This window comes from Erithacus rubecula (assembly GCF_903797595.1).
Source record: "Erithacus rubecula genome assembly, chromosome: 1".
NCBI classification, from domain to species: Eukaryota; Metazoa; Chordata; class Aves; order Passeriformes; family Muscicapidae; genus Erithacus; species Erithacus rubecula.
In genome coordinates, this window is record NC_136658.1 from 26,377,306 (window position 1) to 26,401,558 (window position 24,253).

The 24,253-nt window shown below is 48.6% G+C and overlaps 3 protein-coding genes across 5 annotated transcripts; 1 reads left to right on the forward strand and 2 right to left on the reverse strand.

The window, feature by feature from the left end:
* On the reverse strand, window positions 1-5,266 carry PHB2 (prohibitin 2; the record flags this gene model as incomplete). 2 transcript variants are annotated; one of them, XM_079307727.1, is made up of 9 exons in its annotated part: window positions 4,977-5,266; window positions 4,813-4,897; window positions 4,662-4,741; window positions 4,126-4,310; window positions 1,915-2,044; window positions 1,381-1,484; window positions 883-960; window positions 255-331; window positions 1-25 (listed from the first exon to the last, which is right to left on the reverse strand). In XM_079307727.1, exons 1-9 carry the CDS (start codon window positions 5,101-5,103, stop codon window positions 16-18), a joined length of 876 nt encoding a protein of 291 aa, XP_079163853.1. In that variant the 5' UTR covers window positions 5,104-5,266. The 2 variants fall into 2 exon arrangements, with proteins under 2 accessions (XP_079163853.1, XP_079163854.1); XM_079307728.1 differs by lacking the exon at window positions 1-25 and having other exon boundaries at window positions 251-331.
* Window positions 5,267-5,332: 66 nt separating this feature from the next.
* EMG1 (EMG1 N1-specific pseudouridine methyltransferase) lies at window positions 5,333-9,290 on the forward strand. Its single transcript, XM_079307752.1, has 6 exons — window positions 5,333-5,507; window positions 5,582-5,683; window positions 5,942-6,083; window positions 6,433-6,491; window positions 8,037-8,186; window positions 8,958-9,290. Exons 1-6 carry the CDS (start codon window positions 5,370-5,372, stop codon window positions 9,069-9,071), a joined length of 705 nt encoding a protein of 234 aa, XP_079163878.1. The 5' UTR covers window positions 5,333-5,369; the 3' UTR covers window positions 9,072-9,290.
* Window positions 9,291-9,494: 204 nt separating this feature from the next.
* LPCAT3 (lysophosphatidylcholine acyltransferase 3) lies at window positions 9,495-23,641 on the reverse strand. 2 transcript variants are annotated; one of them, XM_079307706.1, is made up of 13 exons: window positions 23,463-23,641; window positions 15,150-15,257; window positions 14,932-15,038; window positions 14,696-14,789; window positions 14,575-14,612; window positions 13,319-13,497; window positions 12,801-12,909; window positions 12,048-12,134; window positions 11,595-11,761; window positions 10,865-11,012; window positions 10,199-10,357; window positions 9,953-10,079; window positions 9,495-9,836 (listed from the first exon to the last, which is right to left on the reverse strand). In XM_079307706.1, the coding sequence occupies exons 1-12, from the start codon at window positions 23,557-23,559 to the stop codon at window positions 9,963-9,965; spliced, it is 1,410 nt and encodes a 469-aa protein (XP_079163832.1). In that variant the 5' UTR covers window positions 23,560-23,641; the 3' UTR covers window positions 9,495-9,836; window positions 9,953-9,962. The 2 variants fall into 2 exon arrangements, with proteins under 2 accessions (XP_079163832.1, XP_079163833.1); XM_079307707.1 differs by lacking the exon at window positions 23,463-23,641 and adding an exon at window positions 21,887-22,022.
* Window positions 23,642-24,253: the final 612 nt, after the last annotated feature.

Consider the following 24,253-nt stretch of genomic DNA (forward strand, 5'->3'; position numbering starts at 1 on the left):
AAAATGTACAGTGCCTTACCTTCCTCTGTGTCAGCAGAAGCAGAAAGGGGTGGAGGGTGGGAAAGAAAAAAAAACAAGAGTAAATTTATTAGATTTAACAAAAATCCTCATTTCCACAGTAGGAGAGGCTGCTCCCTACTTGGCTGTATCCCCTGCCATCAGGCTCCCTCCAGAAAAAGATCCTGAGAGTGCTCCAGAAAGGGGAGCAGCTCCCAGGTAGGGTGCAGCCAAACCCAGTCACCCAGCCCCTTTACCTGGTGAAGGCCTCATCCTGCAGGTTCAGTACCAAGTTATCTGCTGTGAGATACACACGGTTTTGTGAGGCAGCAATCTGAAAAAGAAATACATTACAGACATGGCATCAAGGACTAAAAATACACATGGAGGAACAGCACTAGGAACCTATCTCCCCCTCCAGATACAACACTCTTGTTTCCTTCACTTAAGACCTCTGTAAAACCAACACAATTCCTCAAAACAACTCCCTAACTTCCTGACTTCTCATCCCAGAGCCATCAGACTTTCTAAAAGAAGTGCTCATTCCGTCTCTCTGTCACAAAGACCTTTGATCCCGCATTTATCTGTTCCCCTTTCTCAGCTGCAGGTAACCAGAAGCTTTTGGTGGCTGCAGCTGAGGGTGGGTGATGGAATCTGATGTGGATCTGGCCTTGGCATATGAAGGGCACGAACTCTGAGCCTCACATCTAATTGCAGATCCTTGCTAAGTCTTAAGCTCTACTTGAGCAGGGAAGGGCTGGGCAGGAACAAAGATCAGGACAGGGCAGATCACATTCGCCTTAAATTCATCATGTGGCTACTGGGCTGGGGGGAGAGCACAAGGACTGTAAAAGGACAAAGGGAATTCTGTGCCCCAACGCTCACCGTTTTTGAGATGTTTTGAGCAGCTCGGATCTTACGTAGCTTGATGTAGCCTGGATTCCTGCTGAGAGCTTCCCCGAGGTACAAAGGAAAAAAGTTAAGGAAAATCCCACAAACAGAAGCCGCTTACCCCTAAGGAATTCTTCCTAAGCCATATTAAAGAACATCTCAGTGGGTAAAAAGCAATCTCCACCCCAGTAACACGGGCCTTTGGGTAGGCATATTTTCATTTGCCCAAATGAAGAACATTATGGATTATGGTCACACAGACACAATAAAAGTTGGACTTTACAGCAAGGAGCCCACAGCCTTTTCTGCTTTGACCTGTCACCTCAGACAAACCTCACTCCAGCTGGCTGGAGGAGGGGAGGGGAAAAGGATAGTGACCTACTTGAAGCTATCATCCGATCACAGTCCCCTAGGCATGAGCCCAGTGTGACAGATTCTCAGGCCTGTCAAGCTCTCAAGCCACATCCCACAAAATCTCCTGAAGCAGGATATCATCTTGGCAGCTGTTGCTTCCCCCTCGGCCTGAACTATCTTCTGCTTCTGCTCCTGCTTGGCCTTCTCCACCAGGAACTGGGCGCGCTGTGCCTCCTGCTGGGCTGCAGGGAGAAGGGACACAGATTGGAACCACACTGTCTCCCATCAGAACCTGAGAGCTGAGGCCCAGGAGCTGGGCTTCCCAAAGAATCAGTAACATTCTGGGACCACACCCAAGTACCAAATGTATCTGAGAGCACTTCACCTTCTCTTGAGTAAAACCCACAGCACCCAGACCCTCCACATGTAACTCCCACAGTGAGTGACCTTAGTTCTGGGAACTCAGTCCCTCTGATGGTCTACCCCATTAGCTACTTGTAAAATAAACCTGTTTAGCTCTGTTACTAAGGAGGCTTAGAGATTTGTAACCCTGTACCTGTACCTCACACAGTGACACAGCAGTGACACACTAGCCCAAATTCTACTTCTTTGTTTATAGTTCAGTGAAAAGCTGAAAGCAATCCACCTTTTCCAGGCATCAGTGGAACTCACCCACTTGCTTAGCCTCCACAGCAGCTGTGTATTCACGACTGAAACTGAGCTCTGTGATAGCCACATCATCCAGGATGAGGCTGAAATCCTTGGCTCTCTCTGTCAGCTCTCGCCTAATAAGCAGAGACACCTGAAACACAAACACAGCAACAAGAGGAGTACCAACACAGGGTGTTCTGCACTTCCTGCACACTCCAAAAGTGAAGCACAACTGTTCTTCAGTGTCAGGAGAGACATTCTCCAACTCAAGCTCCAAACCATGGACATCAACACCATCTATGAGTAACACAGCCACAGCCACAAAAAGCATTTTCGAAACCCTACTAGAGCTCATTTGTAGTTACTACTTAACTGTTCTATGCAAGTAACACTGTAAAAGTAATAAAACCTTGAAATTGTCTTTTTCTTTCACATCCTGCCACATCCAGTTCCATAGCTCCCACAGTTTTGGCAATAACCATTTCCTTCTCCACCTTGGATTTGTCACTGTTTTCAGGCTGTGCTTTCATAACTGTTCTCCAACACAGAAAAATAAATTACCACGTAATTTGTTTAAACCTGTATCACATATCTTAATTACAGTAGCTACTTGTCTAGTGTAGCTACTGCACTTTTTTTGGCTGCTTTGGGTGGGTGCTGCTGCTAGACTCTTTGATTTATTCGCCATTTACTTGCCAGCACTTTTTTCAGACAGCCTGTCAAGTCCTGCAACAAATATTGACTTAAACAGAAACTATTGCTACAGTATCACATTCTTATCCAGTGAGCATTTGCTTTTACTTGTTTCCGACCAGAACTCTGAATAGCCACACAAACCTTTCCTGCGTGAACTGAGTGCACAGCTACATCAAAATCATTAAATTTTTTTCTGACCACCAATCTCTTCATTACCACATCACTTTATTACAACAAGAACTGGATGGATATATGACAAGAAGACAAATGCAATTTAGTTTGTTCAAAAGTTTCAAAGAATGATTCACATCTGAAATCAGGGATACTTAACAGCCTTTGCTCCCAGCCAAAACCCCCAAAATATTCTTTACTGTCCCATCCTCTCCACGCATTCTCTTTCTGCAAGAAGACTAACAAATCCCTCCAGTGCACTCCATGTGGATAAGCACAAAACCCTGAAGCCCTTGACCAGGGGGATACAGATCATTTCTCATCACCAAACCTGGGCACTGTTGTACTCTTTGGTTCTTTTGACGTGGATCAGAGATGTGGGCTCAGAGTTAAGAGATGTTTTGCATTTCATCTAACAACTTAACCTCTTCAGCACCCTCCTGGTCCTGCAGGACCCCCTCTAAAACCTTTCAAAACAAGACCAACACCTCCTCTCTGTGCCAGCTGCTGCAGGTGATGAGAACCCTCAGAATCCCTGGCAAGCAAACTATTACAATACAAACTTTCACAAACAGGCACTTTCAAGCTAGATATTTCTAGTATTTTACAACACTCACCCAGAGAACACTCTAAGCTTTTTCTAATCAGTGCCTGCAGGGAGAGTACCATGACAAGGCTCTTCTCAGTGATGTCCAACAATAGGACATGGGCAGGAACTGGAACATAGGAAGTTCCACCTGAGTATGAGGAATAATTTCTTTACTGTGGAGGTGACAGAGCACTACAACAGGCTGCCCAGAGAGGTTGTGGAGTTTCCCTCACTGGAGACATTCAAGAACTATCAGGATGCAATGTTCCACATATGCCATGTGCTCTGGGATGACCTTGCCTGAGCAGGGAGGCTGGAACAGAGGACCCATGGTGGTCACTTCCAACCTGACCCATTCTGTGTAAACAGAAGTTATTTGCTACCCTTCTGTAATACCATCACTGACAGGTTAGTGCTTTACTAACTGTTCACTCCCATTGTTTTTCAGATCTTTCAAGATGGTTGAATTTGCTCCAAAGTAGTTCTGAGATCTGTATTTTTAAGTCCTGTTCCACTGGATCATGAAGCAAACCAGCTTCCCCTCCCTCAGTGTTACATTTTGGTGCAGTTTCGCACCCTGTGTACCAACAGACCCAGTTTCCTCCTCAGATGCTGCCAGTACAGTATTTGTACCTGTACTGGAATCAAACTGCACGTGGGACACACTTGCACCCCCATCAGCTGAACACAGGATCCTCCCTCCCTCCACCTGCCCCAGCGCCGCCCCCACCCCCTGCTCTGCAGCTCCTCCGTGCCCCGCCAAGGCCGTGGCTCACCTGGGCTCTCTGTGTGATGAGCTGCGAGGCGTTGAACTTGGCCACGACGCTCTTGAGCACCTCGTTGACGATGGAGGGCAGGACGCGCTCCTCGTAGTCCAGCCCCAGGCGCTGGTACATGCTGGGCAGCTCGGCCGCGTTGGGCCGCGTCAGCACCCGCAGCGAGATGTTCACCATCTGCAGGTCTGCGGGGACAGCGCGGTCAGGGAGCCCCTCCCCGCCAGCCACAGGGAGCCACCGGCGCCAGCCGGGACAGCGCGTTTCGGTGGGAAATTAGGAAAAAGGGTGGTGAGTACTGGCACAGGCTGCCCAGGGAAGCTGTGGATGCCCCAGCCCTGAAGATGCTCAATAACAGGTCGAATGGAGCTTTGAGCAATCTGGTCTGGTGAAAGGTGTCACTATGAGGGGCAGAAAATGGTGACTAAACGATCTTTAAGGCCTATTCCAGCCCCTCAACATTCCATAATTGCCCGAGGAGCGCCGAGCTACGGCCGAATTCCCGTCCCGAGCCTCCCACCTCGTGGCCCCTCTCTCACCTTTGGAACCAGTGGGGGAGGAGATTTTCCGCGGCCGCGCTCGGATGTCATAGATGATGGGATACTGGAACCAGGGGATCCTGCGGGGGTGGAGGCGCGTTAGGGGCGCGGGCCCCGCCACACCGGGGGCCGGGTGGGGGCCAGGCCCTACCTGAAGTGCAGCCCCTCGGCCAGGATGGTGTCCTGCTGCACGCCGCCGATCCGGTTGAAGAAGATGGCGCGCTGGCCGCCCTCCACTGCAGGGAGAGAGCGGGGGCTCGGTAAGCGCGGGCGACGGGCGCGAAGCTCCCGGGGGTTGGGGGTGACTCCACTCACCAATGAAGACGGATTCTCGCACGCCATAGGCCAGGGCACCGGCGCCCAGGAGCAGCTTAAGCGCGGTGCCGACGCCGCGGGGCCCGGACGGCAGCCGTCCCGCCAGGTCCTTCAGGTTCTGCGCCATGGCCGCCCCGCCGCCGCCCCCGCCGGGAAGGACACCGGAAGGAGCGACCGCTGTGGCGCTCCGGCGGGAAACCGCGGCGCCGGGAGCGCCCCCGCTGCCCCTTCCCACCCCCAGCACTCGCCTTCCGGCGCGGCAGCCCCGGCGCTCCGGAAGCGGGTCCGGCCGGAGCCAGATTGAGGGCGCGCCCCGGCGCCATCTTGGGTGGCCGCGGCGGGAAGGGCGGGGCGGGGGCGGGGCCGGAGCGGGCGGCGGGGCCGCGTGACAAAATGGCGGCGCCCAGGCGGCCACGTGGGGATGTGCGGGAGGAGGAGGAGGATGAAGAGCGCTCGCTGGAGAGCAAGCGGCCTCGCGGGCAGCGGCGGCTCCTGGTCGTGCTGGAGGGGGCGAGTCTGGAGACCGTGAAGGTGCGGGCGGCGAGAGGTCGCAGTAGGTCCGGATCCCCTTGCTCCCCGCTCACCTGTCCGTGCTTTGGCCGTAGGTGGGCAAGACGTTCGAGCTGCTTAACTGCGACAAGCACAAGGCGCTGCTGCTGCGGAACGGCCGGGACCCTGGGGAGGTGCGGCCCGACATCACGCACCAGGTACCCGCGGGGCCGTGCGGGGCCCGGGCCCGCTGGGAGCCCGCGGCTCCGCCCTGCCTTGCTCTGCGGGTGGGTTTAGATTGAGCTCTTGGGGTCCGGGCTTGATTTCTTAGTGTTACAGCTTTACATGCCGTAGATGGGTGAGCTTTCAGCCTCAACATCCGTCCCTTTGCATTTATGCAGGTTAACCCAGAATTTCCCTAGAATTCTGTCTCTTGTGCCTTTCTATTTCCACTACCGTGTGCTTTTCGCTTTCAGAGTCTCCTGATGCTCATGGACAGCCCCCTGAATCGGGCTGGGCTCCTGCAGGTTTATATTCATACCAAGAAAAATGTTCTTATTGAAATCAATCCCCAAACCAGAATCCCAAGAACTTTTGATCGATTCTGTGGTCTTATGGGTAAGTGATTCAAACTCTGCACCAGCTATACAATAATGCAGGCAGGTGGTGAGGATTGGAGGAACTTCAGGAAAACTGGCACTGACTTTAAAATGTGAAAGTGAGAAAAGAGCAGAGAGTGAAAGCCTCTTTCTGGGATGTTCCAGGGTGCATACCCCAGCTGTGTGCTTCTTTGCACAATGGGGAATGCTTGCAGGAGGTTGTGCTGTGAGCAAAATTACCTATTTCAGACTGTGGTGGGAACTCTAAAGGTGGATTTTTGTGTATCTCAGCTCAGGCAAAGCATGGCATTCCTCCAGCAGATTACCACACAGCTTATGTGATTGTCTTCTTGTTTTCTCTTTGCCAGTTCAGCTGCTGCATAAGCTCAGTGTTAGAGCAGCTGATGGGCCTCAGAAACTGCTGAAGGTAAATATTCTGTAACTGTTGACAGCTAATGTTGCAACATTCTAACAGCAATGTAGGAGGGATTTTTTTTTTGAGGGGGGAGGTGGTTTTTTTTGTTTTGTTTTGGTTTTTTGTTGGTGTTTGGCTGCTATTCTATTCCCTCACATCATTGCTGGAGATCCTGGTTTCAGTGGGGCTCTCCCACATCCTACCTGGCTAGGAGCTGCTGCAGCAAAAGGAAACCCCAAACACACCTGTCTTTGGAGCTGAGAGCTCTGTTTCTTCACCTGAGCCTGACTGCCATGCCTGGGCATTGATACTTTTCGTGTACAGCTTTTAAAATGAGAGAGAGAGGTGGAAATGAAGATGTAATTAACTTGAATGGCTTCTGTAGTCACAGAAGGGAAGATTGGATAAACCAAAGGGACAGAGGGTTTAATGTTACCAGATTCCTGTGATGAAGAACTACCCTTGTTGCTGGAAATGCCAGAAAAGCAGCAGCCTGAGGAAGATGATGGTGATGTCATGCTGGCAGAGAAGGCTTGGCCCTAGCCAAGCATGTCCACATGCCCGAGGACACGGATCAGCAGGCAGGGACAAGGAGCAGCCTTCCCCACACGGGGCTCTCATGAGCCTGGCTCAGGGAGCTGCTGGGCTGGAGCAGAACCTTGCTGAGGGCTCCTCAGACAGCAGCAAGACTCCCCAGAAGAGAAGAACTGATCATGACTTGAATGTGTTTTGTAACTTTCTTCTGGAAAATCCAGATTCCCCAAAGGAGAGTGGTTTTAAATCCCAGCAGCAGCCTGCTTGCCAAGCAAGATGAGACAGAGTTGCCTAAAGGGGACTTTCAAGAGCATCTTCCAGATACACACTGGGACTGGCAACATCTGGACACACCTGCTGGGCTTTATGCTGACCCTCTGCCTGGGGATCCTGACCATGCTGCCCAGTGTGTACTTCATGGCTCCTCTGCAGAAGAAGGTGATGTTTGGGATGCTTTTCCTGAGAGCAGTGCTGTGCCTCAGCTTCTCCTGGCTATTCCATATTGCCTGATGTCACTTGGAGAAGGTCTTGTGGACTTTTTTTATTTTAGATTATTCAGGAATTGCACTTGCTGGTCATGGGGAGCTCTGCCACTCGTTCAACTGTTCCCCACAGCCAAGACTCTTCTACCTCTGCATCACCTGTGTCCTGGGCATATCTGCCATCACTGAGCTTCAACCCACCTGGGATTGCTTTTGCTCAAGGACCTGAGTGCACTTGGTGGGAATCAGGGGGACAGGGAAACAGGATGTGTACCTCAACACATTTTGATTTTTGGACAAGGACAGTCTGTGATGTTGCATTTTGTACATAATGTTGGTTGTGGAATGACACCACCACTGTATTTTGTAAACACCATGGACAATGAGGATGGATTGCTCCAGATGTACCAGTCATGAGCTCCTGATGCAGCCTGCAACCAGCTGATTAATTTTTTGTTTGTCTGTTGCTTTTAGCAATGGATCTAGCTATGTGTCAGGGTCTGTTACCTCTACACCCCTATTAACTTTCTGCTTTCTGCAGGTGATTAAAAATCCAGTCAGTGACCATCTGCCCGTGGGCTGCATGAAGATTGGCACCTCCTTTGCAGTGTCTCAGGTGTCAGATCTGCGTGAGCTGGTTCCTGCAGCAGAGCCAGTTGTCATTGTGGTGGGAGCTTTTGCCCACGGGTCGGTAAGTGTGTATGACCCTTACGTGGGGTTGCAAAAAGGTTTCAGTCTTGTTCTGACTATGGAGTTTTTATATGCCCTATTTTTTGCTTGGTTTTCCCTCCACCCAGCCCCACATTTCTTCCCATATGCTTGTCAAAAAAAGACACAAAACTGCAACACTTGGGACTGTTCTCCCAAGAGGGATTGCATTAGTAAAGGGTAGCAGTTTCCCTGCTGAGGAAATACTGTGCCTCTGCAGTTGTTAGGTTTGGAAGGGATCTCTGGAGATCATCCAGTCCAACCCCCTGCTAAGGCAGGGTCGCCTGGAGCAGGTGACACAGGAATATGTCCAGGTGGACTTTGAATGTCTCCAGAGAGGGAGACTCCACAACCTCCCTGGACAGCCTGTTTCAGTGCTCTGTGACCCTCAGTGTAAAGAAGTTCTTCCTTCTGTTGAAGTGGAACTTCCTGTGTTTTAATTTATGTCCACTGCTCCTTGCTCTGTCGCCAGGCACCAGAGGAAAGAGTCTGGCACCATCCTCATGGCACCCACCCTTGAGATATTTATGTGCATTAATGAGATCCCCACTCACCCTTCTCTGCCCTAGACAAAACAGGCCCTGCAGTCTCTCATCATAAGAGATGGTTCCGTGTCCTAATAATCTTTCTAGTCTCTGCTGGACTCCATCCAGTGGCTCCTTGTCTTTCTTGTACTATTGGAGATGGGGCTTAGTGAAAACTTTCTGCAACTTGTTTTGGATTTTTTTCTATTTTTTTTCCCCTCTTCTCCCAGGTCAATGTTGACTACACAGAAAAGATGGTCTCGATCAGCAACTATCCCCTTTCTGCTGCCCTGACGTGTGCTAAAATTACTACTGCCTTTGAGGAGGTGTGGGGAGTGGTATGAGCTTCTGCTGCTACTGCTGTCATGTGGACTTGTATACAGTGACTTCACATTCTGGAAAGGCTCTTTAACTTAGGTGTGGACCTGGTGCAACTTTGGGCTCCTGGAAAACACTTCAACTTCATCCTTGTAGCTTCTGAAGCAACGAGACTTTACACGGACTGCCCCACTGACCCTTTTTCCTATTAAAGGTACCTTTTTGGATTAAAAAGCACGAGTGAATTTTACTCTCACTTGTCATATGTGGGCTGGCTGGATCCCCTTATAGCAGGGACTTGGCCCAAATTTGTCACAGAACTGGAATTCTTAGCTGTGCCCTGCTCACCCTGGTGTCACTCGGTCCTGCAGAATCGCCTTGCTTGGTGGCATGTGACAGTTCACACTCCCACACCGAGGCACCCAAAAGGAAAGGAGCTGAAGACGATGTTAAAAAGACCAGGAGCAATTTTTATCTTAGATGACAAACGTAGAAAAGTCAGAAGTGGCTCCAATCCAACGCAGCACCTGCCGTGAGTGTGGTACAATCATCTGGTATCAGCGGAGAGACGAGTGCCGGCCGGGGCGGCAGAGATAAGGCAACAGACAGAAGGTGGAGGGTCTCAAGGAGGCTCGCTCGGATCCCCTCCTCTCGGGTCTCTGACCCTGTGCTTTCTCCTTCCCCCCTCCTTGCGTTGAAAAATAGTCATACTTCAACACAGCAAACTTGGCAGGTGATGCTTTGCTTCCGGAGTGTTAAATCAACTCCTACGAATGCACAGGTGGTACAATCTGAAAAACAGAGGAGCCCTATATTTGCTTTGGTTGATTTGATGTTTGCCTGTCACCTTGGGCTGCAGCACTGCTGCCCCACTTCACCTTCCTGTCTCTACCTCATACAGCCTTACCTTTTGGCCATTATTCTGCTCTTTTTAGCTTTTCTTTTCGTGGCACAATTGATCTGCGAATGTAAGGCAACACCAGCAGTAAGGTGAAGAACATCACGTGGCCGAAGAAATAAATAGACCTGTACACCTGTAAAGAGAAAGGAAGGGTTGGGGATCAGCAACCAGCTTTAAGCCAAGAACACAGGGGAGGGGATGGAGGGAACAGGGTTGACCATGTGAGGTCATCTGTTTGTGGCTGCTAAATACCTTCATCCATTTGTCCCAGGTGAAGAGGCAGAATGGCACCAGGGAGTAACCCATAAACATCCAGTGGTTGGTCTGCTGCAGCACATAGAAGATGGGCCGCAAGACCGTGATGGAGGCCAGAGTGCTTAGGGCAGGACTGTCCCGAACAAGGCTCATGACCTAATTTAAAGAAAAAAACCAGAATTCGCAACAGTTGGATGTCCTGTGGCTGTATATGCAGGCCCTGGGGCCAAAGTTATCTATCCAGCTGTGTAAAATGTGTATTAGTAGGCAGCTAGTCTAAAATGTAGCTAAATACCCTGTCCTGGCCATTTTAAAAAGGAATATTGTTCTCTCAGTACTAGGAGATTAACAGAGGCATTCAGCTCACGTGTTTGTCCTCCAATCTTTCCAGCTGCCAAGCACTTCAGCCACCCTCTGCTCATGTGCCAAGTTTTCCACTTTTCTCTGTCACTTTCTGCAATATATTTATGGTTTGCCCACGCAGAAGGCAGCAACCTACTGAACTCTTGAGAACAAAACCCTGCTGTGCTTGAAAACCAATTCCAAAGCGAGCAGCTATTTCTCATATTTAATGCAAGTAAAGCCTTCAGCGTGGCACTTTCCAGGCTCAGGGGGAGAGGCTAACACAGGCCCCCCTGTTCTGGTAAGTCACACAAAGCCCACCTGTCTTTCCACGATGACTATAAGCAGCTCCATCTGAAAGCACACCAGGTAGCCAGAGTGCAGCCCGTGCCAAATGGCCAGGAAGAACAGGGCCAGTGCCTGTGACAGCAGTTTGTTGCCCAGGAACTTCAAGCGCTTGAAGATGTAGCTAAAACAGAAGAGAAACAAAGTGTTTCCAGGTTATTATCTGCCCTCCCCTGGCTGTGTCAGGGATGAAGGGCTCAGGGGACCCAATGCCTTGGCATGCCCAGTGGTGCCAGGAACAGTATGATGAGGGCAAAACCTACGTCAAAACAGTCTTCAAGAAATCCCAGCCATAAGGGGGAGAAGGGGGTCATTACATACAATTTAGCTGTCTGTCCCAACAAGTGCTGAACCAAAACCCATCTGAGTTTGGTGTGGGGTGCACCAAGAGCCATGATGCAGGAAGCAGATGTCAGAGCAGCTCTGTGGCTGGCTGAGCAGGCAGGCAGCCCCAAGGGCTCTCTGTAGTCCCATTCTAGTCTCTGCTGCCATCAACTGCTTGTCTTTATTAATGAACCACTCTTCCAGGTGAATTAAAAGATCCCACTAACCTGTTTCTAAGGGCACAGCAGCAAAACAAGGGAAAAGGTGCCCAAATTGAAAACTGGCAGATTCTTCCTCTAATGCTCCCACTTAGCCTAAGGTCTTGGTTCTGCTGACAGAATAGAACTGACACATTATAGAAGGAGAATTTTGTCCTGCTCACCGGGCCACCCAAGCATTGGTGTTGATGTTGAAAGAAGCAATGGTCCCTGTGAACAAAGGTGTTGTCTCATACAGCCAGACCTTCATGTTGGCACAGGCATTCCACAAAGGCTTTCCATTTTGGTCTTTCCCATTGTACCCCAGACCAACAAGGATGCAGACACCTTCCTATCAAAAAATGCGCAATAAAGGCAAGATGAAAATATTGCTCTTTTTTGATGGAGAGGCAGAGCTGAGGAAGTGCTGACTCTCAGTGTGTTGAGAGCATCACTAAAGATGGAACAAATGGATTAAAAAGTGCCTTTTACTTAGCTAGCCTTTGCTAACTTAAAGCAAGCTGAACTGACCTGCACTGATCTCCAGATATTTGGATTTCTTCCATTTAGTACTAAGTCCAAGAGGCTTGGACCTTTATTCATTTGTCATTTGCTTCTGGAACAACATCTAGACTCACCGTAACAAGCCAGCAAGTTACGTATTTGTAGAGTATTATTTTGCCCCAGATCAATATGTAACCACAACGGAACCAGAAAGGCTTCTCCTGCAGAGATAAGAGTGAAACAGAGTAAAAATAAAACCTGGAGTTGAGTGGCCATAATGACACAAGGTAAATGGGATCTCATGACTGTCTTTTGTTTTAACCTGATGTATGTGTTACAACATATGGACTGGGCTGCCAGGCTGATGCAAACTTGCACATCATTTTCCTTCCTTTGGTAATATTTGGCTGTACTGAAATAGGTAAGAGTTTGGAAAGACTCTGAGATTAGCATAATCAAAATGCTTGCTGATAATCTGCCACTAGGAAATATTTGTTAGGAGTTTTCCAAGAGCCTCAAAGATTATGGTAAGCCTTACAAGTTACTCTAGTGAAATTCTTCACACGCAATGGTTAAATGGAAAGTCATTAAAGGTCATCAAATACGTATGTTAGGTTTCTAAAACCAACAGTAGCATTTAAGATCAATTATCTATTCGTAAAAGTTTTCATTTGTTTCAGTTCTGCTTAACACGTACCTATTCTGCATTAGATGGAATCCACAGAACAGGCAGTAAGGCCAAATCAGCTGTGGAAAAGCCTATCACTTATTTTGAAATTGAGGCAAAAATAAAGAAAGAAATAAAAAATAATTCCACTCTTGTAGATCCAGTGCCCACCAGAGAAGTGGAATTCTTCCACATACCACAAGGCCAAGTGAATGCATACCATATAGTCATCTGAGGTGAGGTATTCATCAGAGATGTACAGGCTTGACAAGGTGTAGGTCACTAGAAACAAGAGACCCAGGCTCAAGCGCTTGAGAGCAGGCATGAAGCTGAGAAAGAAAAATATGAAGGTCAAAGAAATGCCTTGGAAAAAGACCATCAAATTCATAGTTTTAAAAACATAGGTGGAGAGGAGGAGGTAGGGGAGACAGCAATAGGGAGTCACAACATTCCACTGCAGCAGCTGCCTCCATTTGGAAGCTGGGATGCAAACACCACCAGGCTGGAAACCGAGTCTGTACTAGAGATGTCAAATGGTTGTTGATGTCCATGCCCTGGAACTGTGCTGGCACTTTAAGCAGAGTTATGAGCAACTTCTGAAAGACTGCCTTGTCTCATAAATCACTTCTGGTCACAGTACTTTGTGTCCAGGTAAGAAGGCAGTCTGCTGCAGGGAATGTGGAGGATTCAGCATTCTAGGATTGTGGGAAGGGGAGAAGCCAAGCAGCTTTGTATTACCTATTGGGTCTCTGGCCTGGAACGTCAGTCATCTCACCCCTTGCCAGTTTCTGATAGTCTGTCATGGAGAACTGAGGCCCAACCATGAAGGCACCATAGAAATAGGAGAATCCTGAGACCTCCAGCAAGGTAGGAACCCCCCGAACAGCAAATCGCCGCTGCTCAGGGGTCAGGAACTCCTGCACCAAAGGGAGTGACATTAACATCATCCCAGGGCTTCCATACTGGCTCTGGATGTTATGTCCTCACCCTGCCTCCTGACTGGTTTCAGCTCTTGCCCCCCCATGGACATGGAACTTCACACTTTGTACTTCATGTCCATTCCTCTCCCCAGCCCTCTCTATCCCCACCCCTTCAAAAAGCAAGAAGATCCAATGGTTGAGACCAGTTGCACAGGTCTTTATTCCCAAATAAACTCCAAACTTATTGGAAGATCCCTGTGGAAGTGATCTACTGACAGGCAACCCTGGCAGCAGAGTAAGCACAGTAGGAGCACTGTATCTGACCTGTTCCAGTCCCTGATTGCAATTTCATGTGCTCTCCCAAGACCTTATCATGCTACAATTCCTACTTCTTGATGCAAAAATTGTCTTTAAATACTTGAAGGTTCAGGTCAGGAAGTTTCATCTTGACCCCATTTTCCTGCAGTCAGCAGTGATTCCATGAATGCCACAGACTTTTGTCAGGCCTCAAACAGGAGATGGGGAATGCAGGTACTTGAAGAATGCAATCCTTGAAGGACTGAGGGACTGCAGCATGTGTAGTGCCCTCTCCCACATGCTGTGCTGTGTAACTTCTGTTTCATCTGAGCTAAAAACAAGGTCCTAATAAATGGTAAAAGGCAACCACTGACAAGGACATGGTAAGACTAATCAAAGGAAAGGAAGATGGGAACTGAGATCCAATACTGACTGCATTCAGTTTAAAGGTACACTACCCACAAGACACAGAGCATCAGGGATTGGGAATCTAAAGCAGTAGTCTGGGGGGAAGGAGATGGTGGGGAATTTGGAAGGGTGAAGAGTAATATTCGGACATAACTGAAACAACTTCTGTCCGTAATCACTAGTGTCTCCGTTCCAAATTATTTTGTTCCACTCTAGAATTCAGTGCCCTCAAACACTCACAGAGGCTCCCCTCTCAGCTGTGACTTTTACCTAGCAATGCAGCTTGCTAACTCACATCCTTTGAACTTGATTTTCTGATCTCTAGCTCACTGGACAGCATGGAATGACGAGAAATGGTGTCTAACTCACCGGATCTTTTCCTCCATCATAGTAATCGATGGCCAGACCTAGAGGTGAGAAACAGTGATTTGAAGCCCTGGGATGGGCACAGCTTGCAGAGTGCAAGAGAGAGAAGAGAGGTGTCACTCACCAATCAACTTAAGTGTCAAGACACAATGTGGCATTGTCCACTTGATGTCATAATGCTCTGTGGCTGTGAAGTAATATCCAGCCATAAGGTATGTCTGAAAGAAACCATTGTTTGGGTTATTCAAACTAATGCCTCCAGCTGGTTTTGATCTGCCTCCATTTTTCCACCCACAGTTGCTAATGAAGTGCAAAACAGGCCTCCCTTCCACAAACCGGGGAATAAGAAAAGGAGTTTACCATTTGAAAGAGGAACGTGGTAATGACGGCAGTGATTGTGCGACCCATTAGTCTCAGTATGAGGAACTGGATTAGGACACATATCAGGGAATGAAAAAGCTGCATCCCTGTGGGCAGGGAAAAGAAAGAGAGAGATAAATAGAAATCACATTTACAGGCCCTCCCAAATCGCAGCATGCCCTGGGCCAGGCAGTTCTCTCTTCCCAAACTCCCCTTACCAAAATTGAAGTAAGCAATTGAGAGTCCCGTGAACACATTGTAGAGATGAATGAGGTAGGCCTCCTTCTGGAAGAGGAAATAGCGCTGGAACAAGGCAAAAGGATATCCTGAGTAGAGAGGGGGGGAAAAAGGGAACAGTTGAGAATAAGGTTAGACAAGTATTTGTCAAGAACCAAACCCCAGCCTTCTTGAACATGTCATTAGGAACATGTACTTTGCATGATACATTATCAACACAGGGCATGCATTTGCATCTTGGGAGACAGACTCCAGATGAATCTGTCTGTTCAGAAGAAAATACTTTAACAGAAACATAATTATAGCAAAACTGACATTGAAGTGCACAAATTTACAGGATTACAGTTTCTGGCCTCATTTAATATATGAGATGGATAATGCTGAAATATATGAATCATACTTTAGCCTCTGATTAATTTCCAAATTCTGTGACAAATACAATGAACATGGCAAGAAGCTAGATTAAAAAAAAAAAAAAAAAGGGGGGGGTGGGGAAAGGGAAAAACTTTATGGTTAATACCATTACAATATCCAAAAAACCTCAGTCCCCCTCCCACCTCAATGAATTGTTTCAGCTTTAATTTCAGAGCTCCTCAGGTGACCTCCAGTAAGATACTCTTACTTTTCTAACTCTGCAGCTTCGGATTTGCATCTGATTTGTGAACTACTGGGTACACAGAGCTGTAACTAAAATCCACTGGTACTACCCATGTGGTATTGTTGAAAAAAAAAAAAAAAACCAAAAAAAACCCAGAAGCATTTCATATGGAGCAGCTAAGAAAAGTGGAAGGGTTTTTTCCTTGCATTTTCTGCGAGGTAGCTCCTAGTCTAAGTTAGAAATGCCTCCAGATTATTCAACTGTGGCTCAAGTGAGAAGCAAACATTTGTGAAGCACTCTGGTAGTACAGTGAGAAGTGTCACACAGAACACCACGATTCAATTAAATTCTGCTGACTAGGTGAGTTTCACAAAACATGCAATGAACATTGCCACATAACAGACAGAAAATATAGTATGTCTTAATACACAGTGGCACAGGAAGCGCTGCAATTAGTGTTTCCAAAGGCATGTTCTCAAAGTGCTGAACCGAGATACCAGAAGCCACTTAAATTCTGGCATTTTGTAACTTTATTGCTCTACTTTGCAAGCCTGTGTGTTCTCTTGCCCTGCTCAAAAAAAGGGGAAATTAATCACATACCACAATACTGGCATGCACACTACTTATCATCCTAGCTGAGACCAGGAGCAGTGGATGGGGCTCTGCTACCTGCACTAATGGAGTAGCTGTAGCAGGAGGTGGTCATGTTTTATATGGAGCAGTAATAAAAGGTGATGAAATGCACATTCTGCCGAGAAGTGTATGATGGATGGAAGGCTTCCAGTAAGCAAGGCCAAGTCTAGTCACTACTGTGAGAGGAAATGAGAAGCTCTGTCACGTTATTTGAATACATGTCTGGCAGTGCTAACAGGCTGGAGCCATTTTAGGGCCCCCTCCATCCCTGCAAATCCCTTGGGAGGGAGCCCTGGAGCTGGGGACTTTTGGGCTCTTTTTTAGATCCTTGTGGGCTCATGTTCTACCGTGTCCAGATTGTACCTGCTGCCTCCTGAAACAGAGCTGCTGCTCCCTGTTTCTTCAGCCTCCTGCCATCCCTCTTTCGGTTTTCCCTGCCTCCCTGTTGCTGTTCCTTCCTCCTTTTGTGTCCCACGCCACAGGCTGCTTTCTGGCCAGCCCCACATACCACGGCTCTCCACTCCCAGAGCCTGGCAACCTCCCTCCTGCACATCCAGCCTGCTCTCCCTTCCAAAACAGCAGCTCCAAACTCCCCTACAAAATGCCTTATCCAAGCCATTCCTCACCCTTCCTGCTCTTCCATGCTTTTTACACAGCCCACTTCTGCCCCATTCTCCCCCCACTGCTGCCCTGAACACCAGCAGAGGGGGAGAGAGGGAATTGGCAAAGAGAGTTCATCACATGGGCTCTCTGGGGATACAGGAGTAACTCAAAGAATTAGAGCAATTCACATGATTAAAAAAAAAAAAAAAAAAAAAGTAGTATTTTCTACTGGTCTTTTGCTCAGAAACATACAAATGGGGATTCTTTGTTTACGATCCAATCTTCCTGCTGAAGTTTAATAAACATAGGAAGAACTGGCTCTGAGAAATGGAAAGTGGTAAAAAATACTAAGTTTTACTGTAAGATTAGATCAAAAGTTCAAAAGCTTTAACTTTTTCTTTTTTTATTTTTTCACTGTGGAAAAATGTTTCCCTCTTGTGAGCAAAGGGAGGAAAATCAGATCAGAAACACAGGCAAAGCAATTTTTAGCTTTACAATTTATTGCTGTTCATCAATATGCATGGTTTTAGACCTTCATTTTAAGGGGGCCTCCTACTCTCTTACAAATCACTACTATTTTGCAGAACAGTCAATTTCTACCATTTTTTTCCCCTCTAGCCATTTCTGTAGACATAATTAAAGTATGACTGCATACTATAATGTAACCAGTGTTCCTGCTCTTTCAGAGACCTGTCTCACTTGTCAGCCGTGCTCCTTTTCAGTTCTACGCAGGAGATCACGTCATGCTTTGAGTAATGCTGCTCTGAAGGAAAAAAGAATTATGAACCCTTGCAAACAGAGAGTTACTAATAATACACACTGCATTTATGTTTTTAGAAACTATAAACTTAAAGCCTGGTCTTGCACTACGTGGCTTGTTCCAGTTCAAAAGTCACATCGGCCTAAATTCTTCTGATATCCAGAGTAACTTGTGGATACTCTGGACTGGAATTTATCAACAGTTTTGTTGCATGAGATAATGATAAATGAGATAACTGGGCCAGTTGCATGCTGCAGATACAAACTTTAACCCCCCAACAGCAGCAGATATGGGATAGCAGTGGCCATTCTGATGTGGCTTGTGCCCTTTTGAACACTCATAAATTATCTATTAAATAACAATCTGCTGACAACAATATCAGTACTCTTGCCCCACTACCATGTCTTTGAAGCAGCCTAAAGTGGCACAGCAGCTTTTGGAGTTATGGTTGCCTTCTGGCAAGCTGGATGTCACCTTTGGATATGGCAGCAGCAGGACTGGCTGCTTTCAGAGCACCAGGACATGAGTCCCTGCTCCTTGCTGCCAAGAGGCTCTGCCCAGCAGCTCCCCTGCTGCCAAACTCCTCTTTCACAGCTCCCTAAGCAGAGTGGACCAAGGCAGGAAAGCGGCTGCAAGACTCCTGGAGAAAACAGCAGGGAGTCTCTGATCCAAACTCATTCTTCCCTGTGCATCACAGAGCTGAAAAACAGCCTGCACACAGAGTTGGGTTTTGCCTCTAGACACACTTTCTATAGAATGGAATTAGCAATTTATATGATTTTTATTTTTTTACTTCACAGGAACAAGAGGATGATCTCTGGTTAAGAGAACCACGGAGATGGAAGGAAAGTACAAGCTCAGCTTCTTGGCCACAGCTATTTGGGAGAATAATGGGCCACTGCACAAAGCCCAGGCTGTCCACAGACACAAGAATCTAATTGAGCAAAAGAAGTTAAATCATCAAGAAGGTGGATTAGGCAGGAGAAAACTTCTACTAATCCCAAGCAAAAATAGTGCTGTCAAACTTGCCATCTTCTGGACTGAGTGATTAAGATCTCTCTCCAGAGATAAAAGCTGCAAATAAGAACAGAAGAAACATTCTTTTCATCTATGCTCCCTTTACTTCCCCTTTTATATGCAGTAGCTCTATCTCATCTTCAGGCCAGTACCTCTATTTTTCCTCTTCTCCCTTTTGCTGAACATTTAACTCCTCCTTTGTTAACATCCAGCAGGGCAATTGTCTCAATTTTTTATAAGAATGCTAAAACTATAAGGAAGCGGACAACAGGGGAAAAAAATACTAAAATATCAGCCTTACCTACTAATTTTGACTTCAAAGTTATTCCTTTCTGTTCCTAACACTGCAGAAGTGCCACACCTTGTTTAACACTAGATGCATAAACATGAGTATTTTAATTCAGCTCAGGAGTTTACCTTGAAAGTCCACTTGGTGCTGTAGTTTGCATAACAGAGGTGTCTCAAAGCATGAGAACAGGGCTCTCTTCACACAAAACCAAACTGAAAGCACACTCCAAGCAATGGGTGCTCAGTGTGTATGACCTGACTGAGGCAAATCCGAGGCAAATCCAAGGCAAATGCACTAAATCTACAGACAAGTCTGCTCTATAGGTCTGCTCCTAGTGCACCGTTTTTCTTGCTGATGTAGACACAAGCAGTGTGTAGCATTACTCAACTCCCTCTATTTTTTTATTATTTAAGGAAGAAGATGTATTTGAAGTTAAGGGTTTAAACAAGGCAGCACATGAGTGTTCTGTCACAGGGCTGGTTTTATGACAGGACAGTGCTGCCTCTTAAAATCCTTCCCATCTCTTACCCATCAGAATCAGTTGTTCACAGGCCCTGCAGGAAGAGTCCTGCTTGGCTGACCAGCTGGGAACTTGATTTGGGATAAGCCAGCAGCTTTGGGTGACCACAAGAACTTCACTGAGCCTAAAAATCTTCAGGATGCAGAGAGCATGAAGCAGAGCATGTAAAAAAATTGATGAGAGGTAGAAGAGGAGGAGATAAGACAACCTGGGAGTGAAGCAGTAGGTTTCTGGCAGCCATTGAGTAAGAATGTGTTACTTTCTGCAGGTCCCTGCTATGTCTGTGGATGAAGGAACACTCTCCCAGTGCTTTTCCTGGCAGGTCTGGGCAAACCAGCCAGGTCATTTCTGGCTCAGGGTTGTAAATAGCATGTTGGCCCCCCTCCATACTATGCAGGTAGCTCACAAGGCACTGTGTAATATTATGGTCAGATAAACAGCTTTAATTCTTTGGGATCGTACAGTCCTGCCAGAAACATGAGCAACATAAAGCATTAAATCCACAGTGCCATAAGGCCTCCTGTATCCTGGCTTGTGCTTTGGGTGGTGACAGCAGGAAAGAAATCTGTCCCCTCTCATGTGAGGACAGGAGCAGCAGCACAGAAACCCTGTTATCTCCTTCACACCACCAGAGCAGCTCCAGTGGGAACACTGGGCCCTGGACCTATTGAAGAGTGCAAGCTCGAGTTCATCTCTCAAAGACAGGATTGCCAGACATTAGTGTACTGACATAGCACAATTTTTCTTGTGACAGGGTCCAGAGCTGTGCTTCAGGTATTCCTGCTGTTGGTACTGCTGTCAAATTGCAGATTAATTGCAGACTCTATTCTAGCTGTATTCTCTGCTTCAATATTACAGCATGTATAAACCTGTCTCTGATTTAAATACAAAGCTGTGACTGAAAAAAAAAAACAAAAAAGCTAATGGCCATAATTTGCTCAGCAATGTGCCGTTACTTGTTCACTGAAACAGTGTGGTGCTCTTTAGGACTACTCTAGTTTTAGTTCTTGAATGTTCTTCCTTCCTCCTTTCTCCTTCTCTTATTCTCTCCTGCATTTAAAAATTTTTATCAGTCATGTCAGAATGCTAACAGTTTTAAATTACCTCTTTTGGTAATTTCAGATCATTACTAAGCCCTTATTCTGAATCAAGACAGTAAATATAGACTATTTTTTCAACAATAATTCAGCTTTCTCCAGAAATTAAAAAGTCGAAAAGTCCTTTGTGATTCTTCCTTTTTCAGAAGACTATTTTTACTGGTTTGTGGTGATCTTCTGCAAGTGAAACCCTAGAAACTGTTGTCACAGTAAAACTGCACAGTGTAGATGGGAAACTGCATCACAGAAGAAGAAATAAGCAACAACTTTTTAGTCCATCTTTGGAACAATGCCTCACCCTCATGGCCTTGTTCTGAAAAAATTCAGCAGTATTAGCTGCAGCCAACAAAAATAGTTTTCTTCATGAATCTATGTAAACACCTGAAAGAGAGGAAGTGAAGGAAAAGCCATAGTTTTTCTGTCCTAATGCCACTTCCAGCTTTTAGAAATGCCTTTCATTTATTCTGAAGTGGTCATCAGCACTAATTGCATTACCAATGAGATTAAAAGGACTGTAAACTAAGCTACAATTAAATGAACATTTCTTTGTGCAGGGCTAAGGAACTCCTCTCACTCTCATCTTGCTCTGGAGTAGTGTTTGGCCCTTCCTTTTAAAGCAATGGTGTACATATAATGCTTTACCACCCCGTGTTTACCCATCCATTAAGCAGCAGAGCTGGAGTCAGTCCCCTCTGCTTGAGTGGTTCAACCTACATGACCTGCAAGAGCCAAACTGCAGGCAAGGCTGTTTTGCATGCCCTGAAGCCTTCTGTCTGAAATTATGCATCTAATTAAAAGATAGTGAGCTAGGGAGAAAGGACAGGGAAAAGTGCAGCTCCAGCCTCCTGGTTTGTTTTATCCATTTGAGGCATGCAGGGGAGAGATGTGAGAGGTGTTCTGGACCCTGATGCCCAGAATTTTAATACAAATTCTAAAGATGCTTTGAGACTATGCAAAACAGATAGTGGCTTACCTGGGAAGGGGACACTGTGGTGTCTTAGTGGCTTACTGTCAACACTACACATGGAACATTTGTAAAAGCACACAGGAGTCTCTCACTTCCTTAATCTACTGTCTGCACCAGGCAGCTCTTATCATCATTAGGACAATAATTATCTGCTGTTCATTTCAAAGAAGTGGTGCTGCTCACCCACAACACGCTGAGCAGGAAACACCCTCCCAATGTTGTGTCCCAACTTACGGCTAGCAAGAAGCAACTCGGAGAGTATGATCAAGGTGCTTTCTGCAGAGCCATCTCTCTGCTGTGGCTGCCTCCACACACGCTTTCTAGGACCTTTTCTGCATCAGCACTTGTTAGACTGGTCCCTTGGTTGATCCGGGTGACTAACCTCGTAGTGCACTATCTGCTTTTTCTGGTTTAGGTTTCTGCCAAGCAAGTAAATTCAGTCAGATTGCAATTAAAGCACCAGAGAGACTGGGAGAAAGGCAAGCAGGACTTTTCTCATTCAGCAGTGGGGAGCTGTGAGATTAATTAATGCTGACTTGTGTGAATGTCCTGTGTTTTCCTATTACTTCATTTTTTTCTTTATAAAAGTTTGGTTTAACAAACTTCTACGTTGAGTTCGAAACGATAGTCAGCTCAGTCTCATGTATCTATCCCTCATGGGAAGGATGTTTTGCTCAGTTTGATCTCACACATCATAAACTAAGGCAGAAATAAGTCTGGTGCAGACCACGGTGATGAAGTGACACAGTTTTTCTTGCCTGCATTTCCTTTAAAAATACTGTACTTTTAGTTAGCCAAAGCAACTTTATTTTGACAGATGACACTGTAGTGGCTGTATCACTTCAAATCTACTTTCAGGTTCAGAGGAATGCTTGTATTTCCATTTTGCTAGGTAACTACACACTAAATGCTTTCACAACCCAAAGTTTCTCTTCTGCAGAGATTTACACAGATAGCATGTATACATGCACTTGAATTAATGTTTTGGGAGATACAACCTCCCCCTCAACCGCCAGCCCACATCACAACTCCAGCCGTGCCTTAACCATTTCGCATGGAACTCAAGTATCCCATGTTTACATAAGCGCAGGCTCCGTGTTTTGCAACACGCTTCGCGCTGCAGGTGGAGCGCAGGACATCACCCCACTTCTCCCGGCACCGAGCTGGGAGGTTTCGCCCACCCTGCCTGGCACTGCCCCCGGTCCCACGCCACCCCTTCACAGAGCCACCGCGGCGGCGGACACGGGTGATGTCCCCGGCAGGGACGTCCCCGCACTCGGACGGGGCAGCACCTGAGGGGCGGCGGAGATTCCCGAGCGGACAGCCCTGCGGACACACGCTGGCGGGCGCTGGATGCACACGCATCACCGGGCGCTCATGGGACAACCGCAAACAAAGTTCCCGTGCCCGGGACACGGACCCAAACCGGGGCGTTCCGCAGGCGCCACGGGCTGCTCCTCGCCGCGCTCCACAGGCGGCCTGTCCGGAGCGCAGCCCGCCCTCCCGGGGGAAACGGGGCGTGCTCCCCCTGCACCGGGCCGGGGGCTCGCCCCGGGGGCTGCAGCGGGGCACTCCGCGGGCCGCCGGGGCGGGACGGGCGGTGCCGGTGCGGCGGGATCTCGCCCGCGGCTCGGCGCGCACACGTGGCCTGGCGCGGCAGCGCTGGCACAGTGCGGCTCCGCGCGGGCGAGGCGATGCCCGGCCCCGGCCCCGCGCAGCGCGGCACGGCGGCGGCGGGGTCGCCCGTTCCCGCGGCGGGCGCGGAGCCCCGCCCGGGGCGCCAGCCGCGTCGCCCCCCGCCCTGCCTTACCCATGAGGATGGAGAGGATGAGGCGCAGCGCCTGCTCCGACGAGCCCAGGGCCTCGGCCAGCCGCGCCAGGCTCCAGCCGGACCCCGCCACCGCCATCTTCCCCGCCGGCCGCCCCGCCGGCCGGTCGCGCCCCGAACCCGGCAGCGGCACCAGCCACCGCGGCCCCCGCACCGCGCGCGGCCCCCTGTGCGCCCATTGGCTGCGGCGCGGCCGGCCCCGCCCCGCCCGCCTGCGATTGGCCGGCGGTGGCAGCGGGGCAGGGCCCTGCGCGCACTAAGGCAAAGGTTACCCGCGAGTGGGCGGCGACGCGGGCCGGCCGCGCCGGCCAATGATTGGGGGAGCCGCCGATGGGGGCGGGGCCTGGGCTCGGCGGGGCGGGGCCGGGCGGGCGGGGCGGGGCGCGGCTCGCGATTGGCTGCGGCGGGACAGGAGAGCGGCGGGGCGGGCCGGGGTTATTCGCGGACACGCGGCGCGCGCGGAGGGCGGGAGCGCGGGCGGCGCCTGGGCCGCGCTCGGGGGCCTGGCCGGGCTCCGGGACCGGGTCTGAGTGTAAACCTGAGTCTAGCTCTAAGCCCGAGTCTAGGTCTGAGTCCAGCTCTGCTTCCTGGCTCTGGGTCCTGGACACTGGCTGTGCCTTTGGCCTTGGCTTCGGTCGTGGTCTTGGCCTCGGCCTCGGCTCAGGGCGCTGTTTGAGCTTCCCTCGCCCTGCCGGTCCCGCTGGCCCGGTGCTCCCAGAGGACAAACCCCGGTGCTGGTCTCGTGTGGCCCAAAGGGACCTGCTTCCCCTGGC

What these genes read in the sequence shown, in the direction of transcription:
- LPCAT3 (XM_079307706.1), bottom strand. Translation starts at nt 23,559, where the DNA reads ATGGCGGTGGCGGGGTCCGGCTGGAGCCTGGCGCGGCTGGCCGAGGCC. An exon ending in CCACGTTCCTCTTTCAAATG is followed by an intron (nt 14,790 to 14,931) that starts GTAAACTCCTTT and finishes GGTTTCTTTCAG; the next exon opens with ACATACCTTATGGCTGGATA. An exon ending in ATGATGGAGGAAAAGATCCG is followed by an intron (nt 13,498 to 14,574) that starts GTGAGTTAGACA and finishes CCTTTGGTGCAG; the next exon opens with GAGTTCCTGACCCCTGAGCA.
- EMG1 (XM_079307752.1), top strand. Translation starts at nt 5,370, where the DNA reads ATGGCGGCGCCCAGGCGGCCACGTGGGGATGTGCGGGAGGAGGAGGAG. An exon ending in TCGATTCTGTGGTCTTATGG is followed by an intron (nt 6,084 to 6,432) that starts GTAAGTGATTCA and finishes TCTCTTTGCCAG; the next exon opens with TTCAGCTGCTGCATAAGCTC. An exon ending in GGCCTCAGAAACTGCTGAAG is followed by an intron (nt 6,492 to 8,036) that starts GTAAATATTCTG and finishes TGCTTTCTGCAG; the next exon opens with GTGATTAAAAATCCAGTCAG.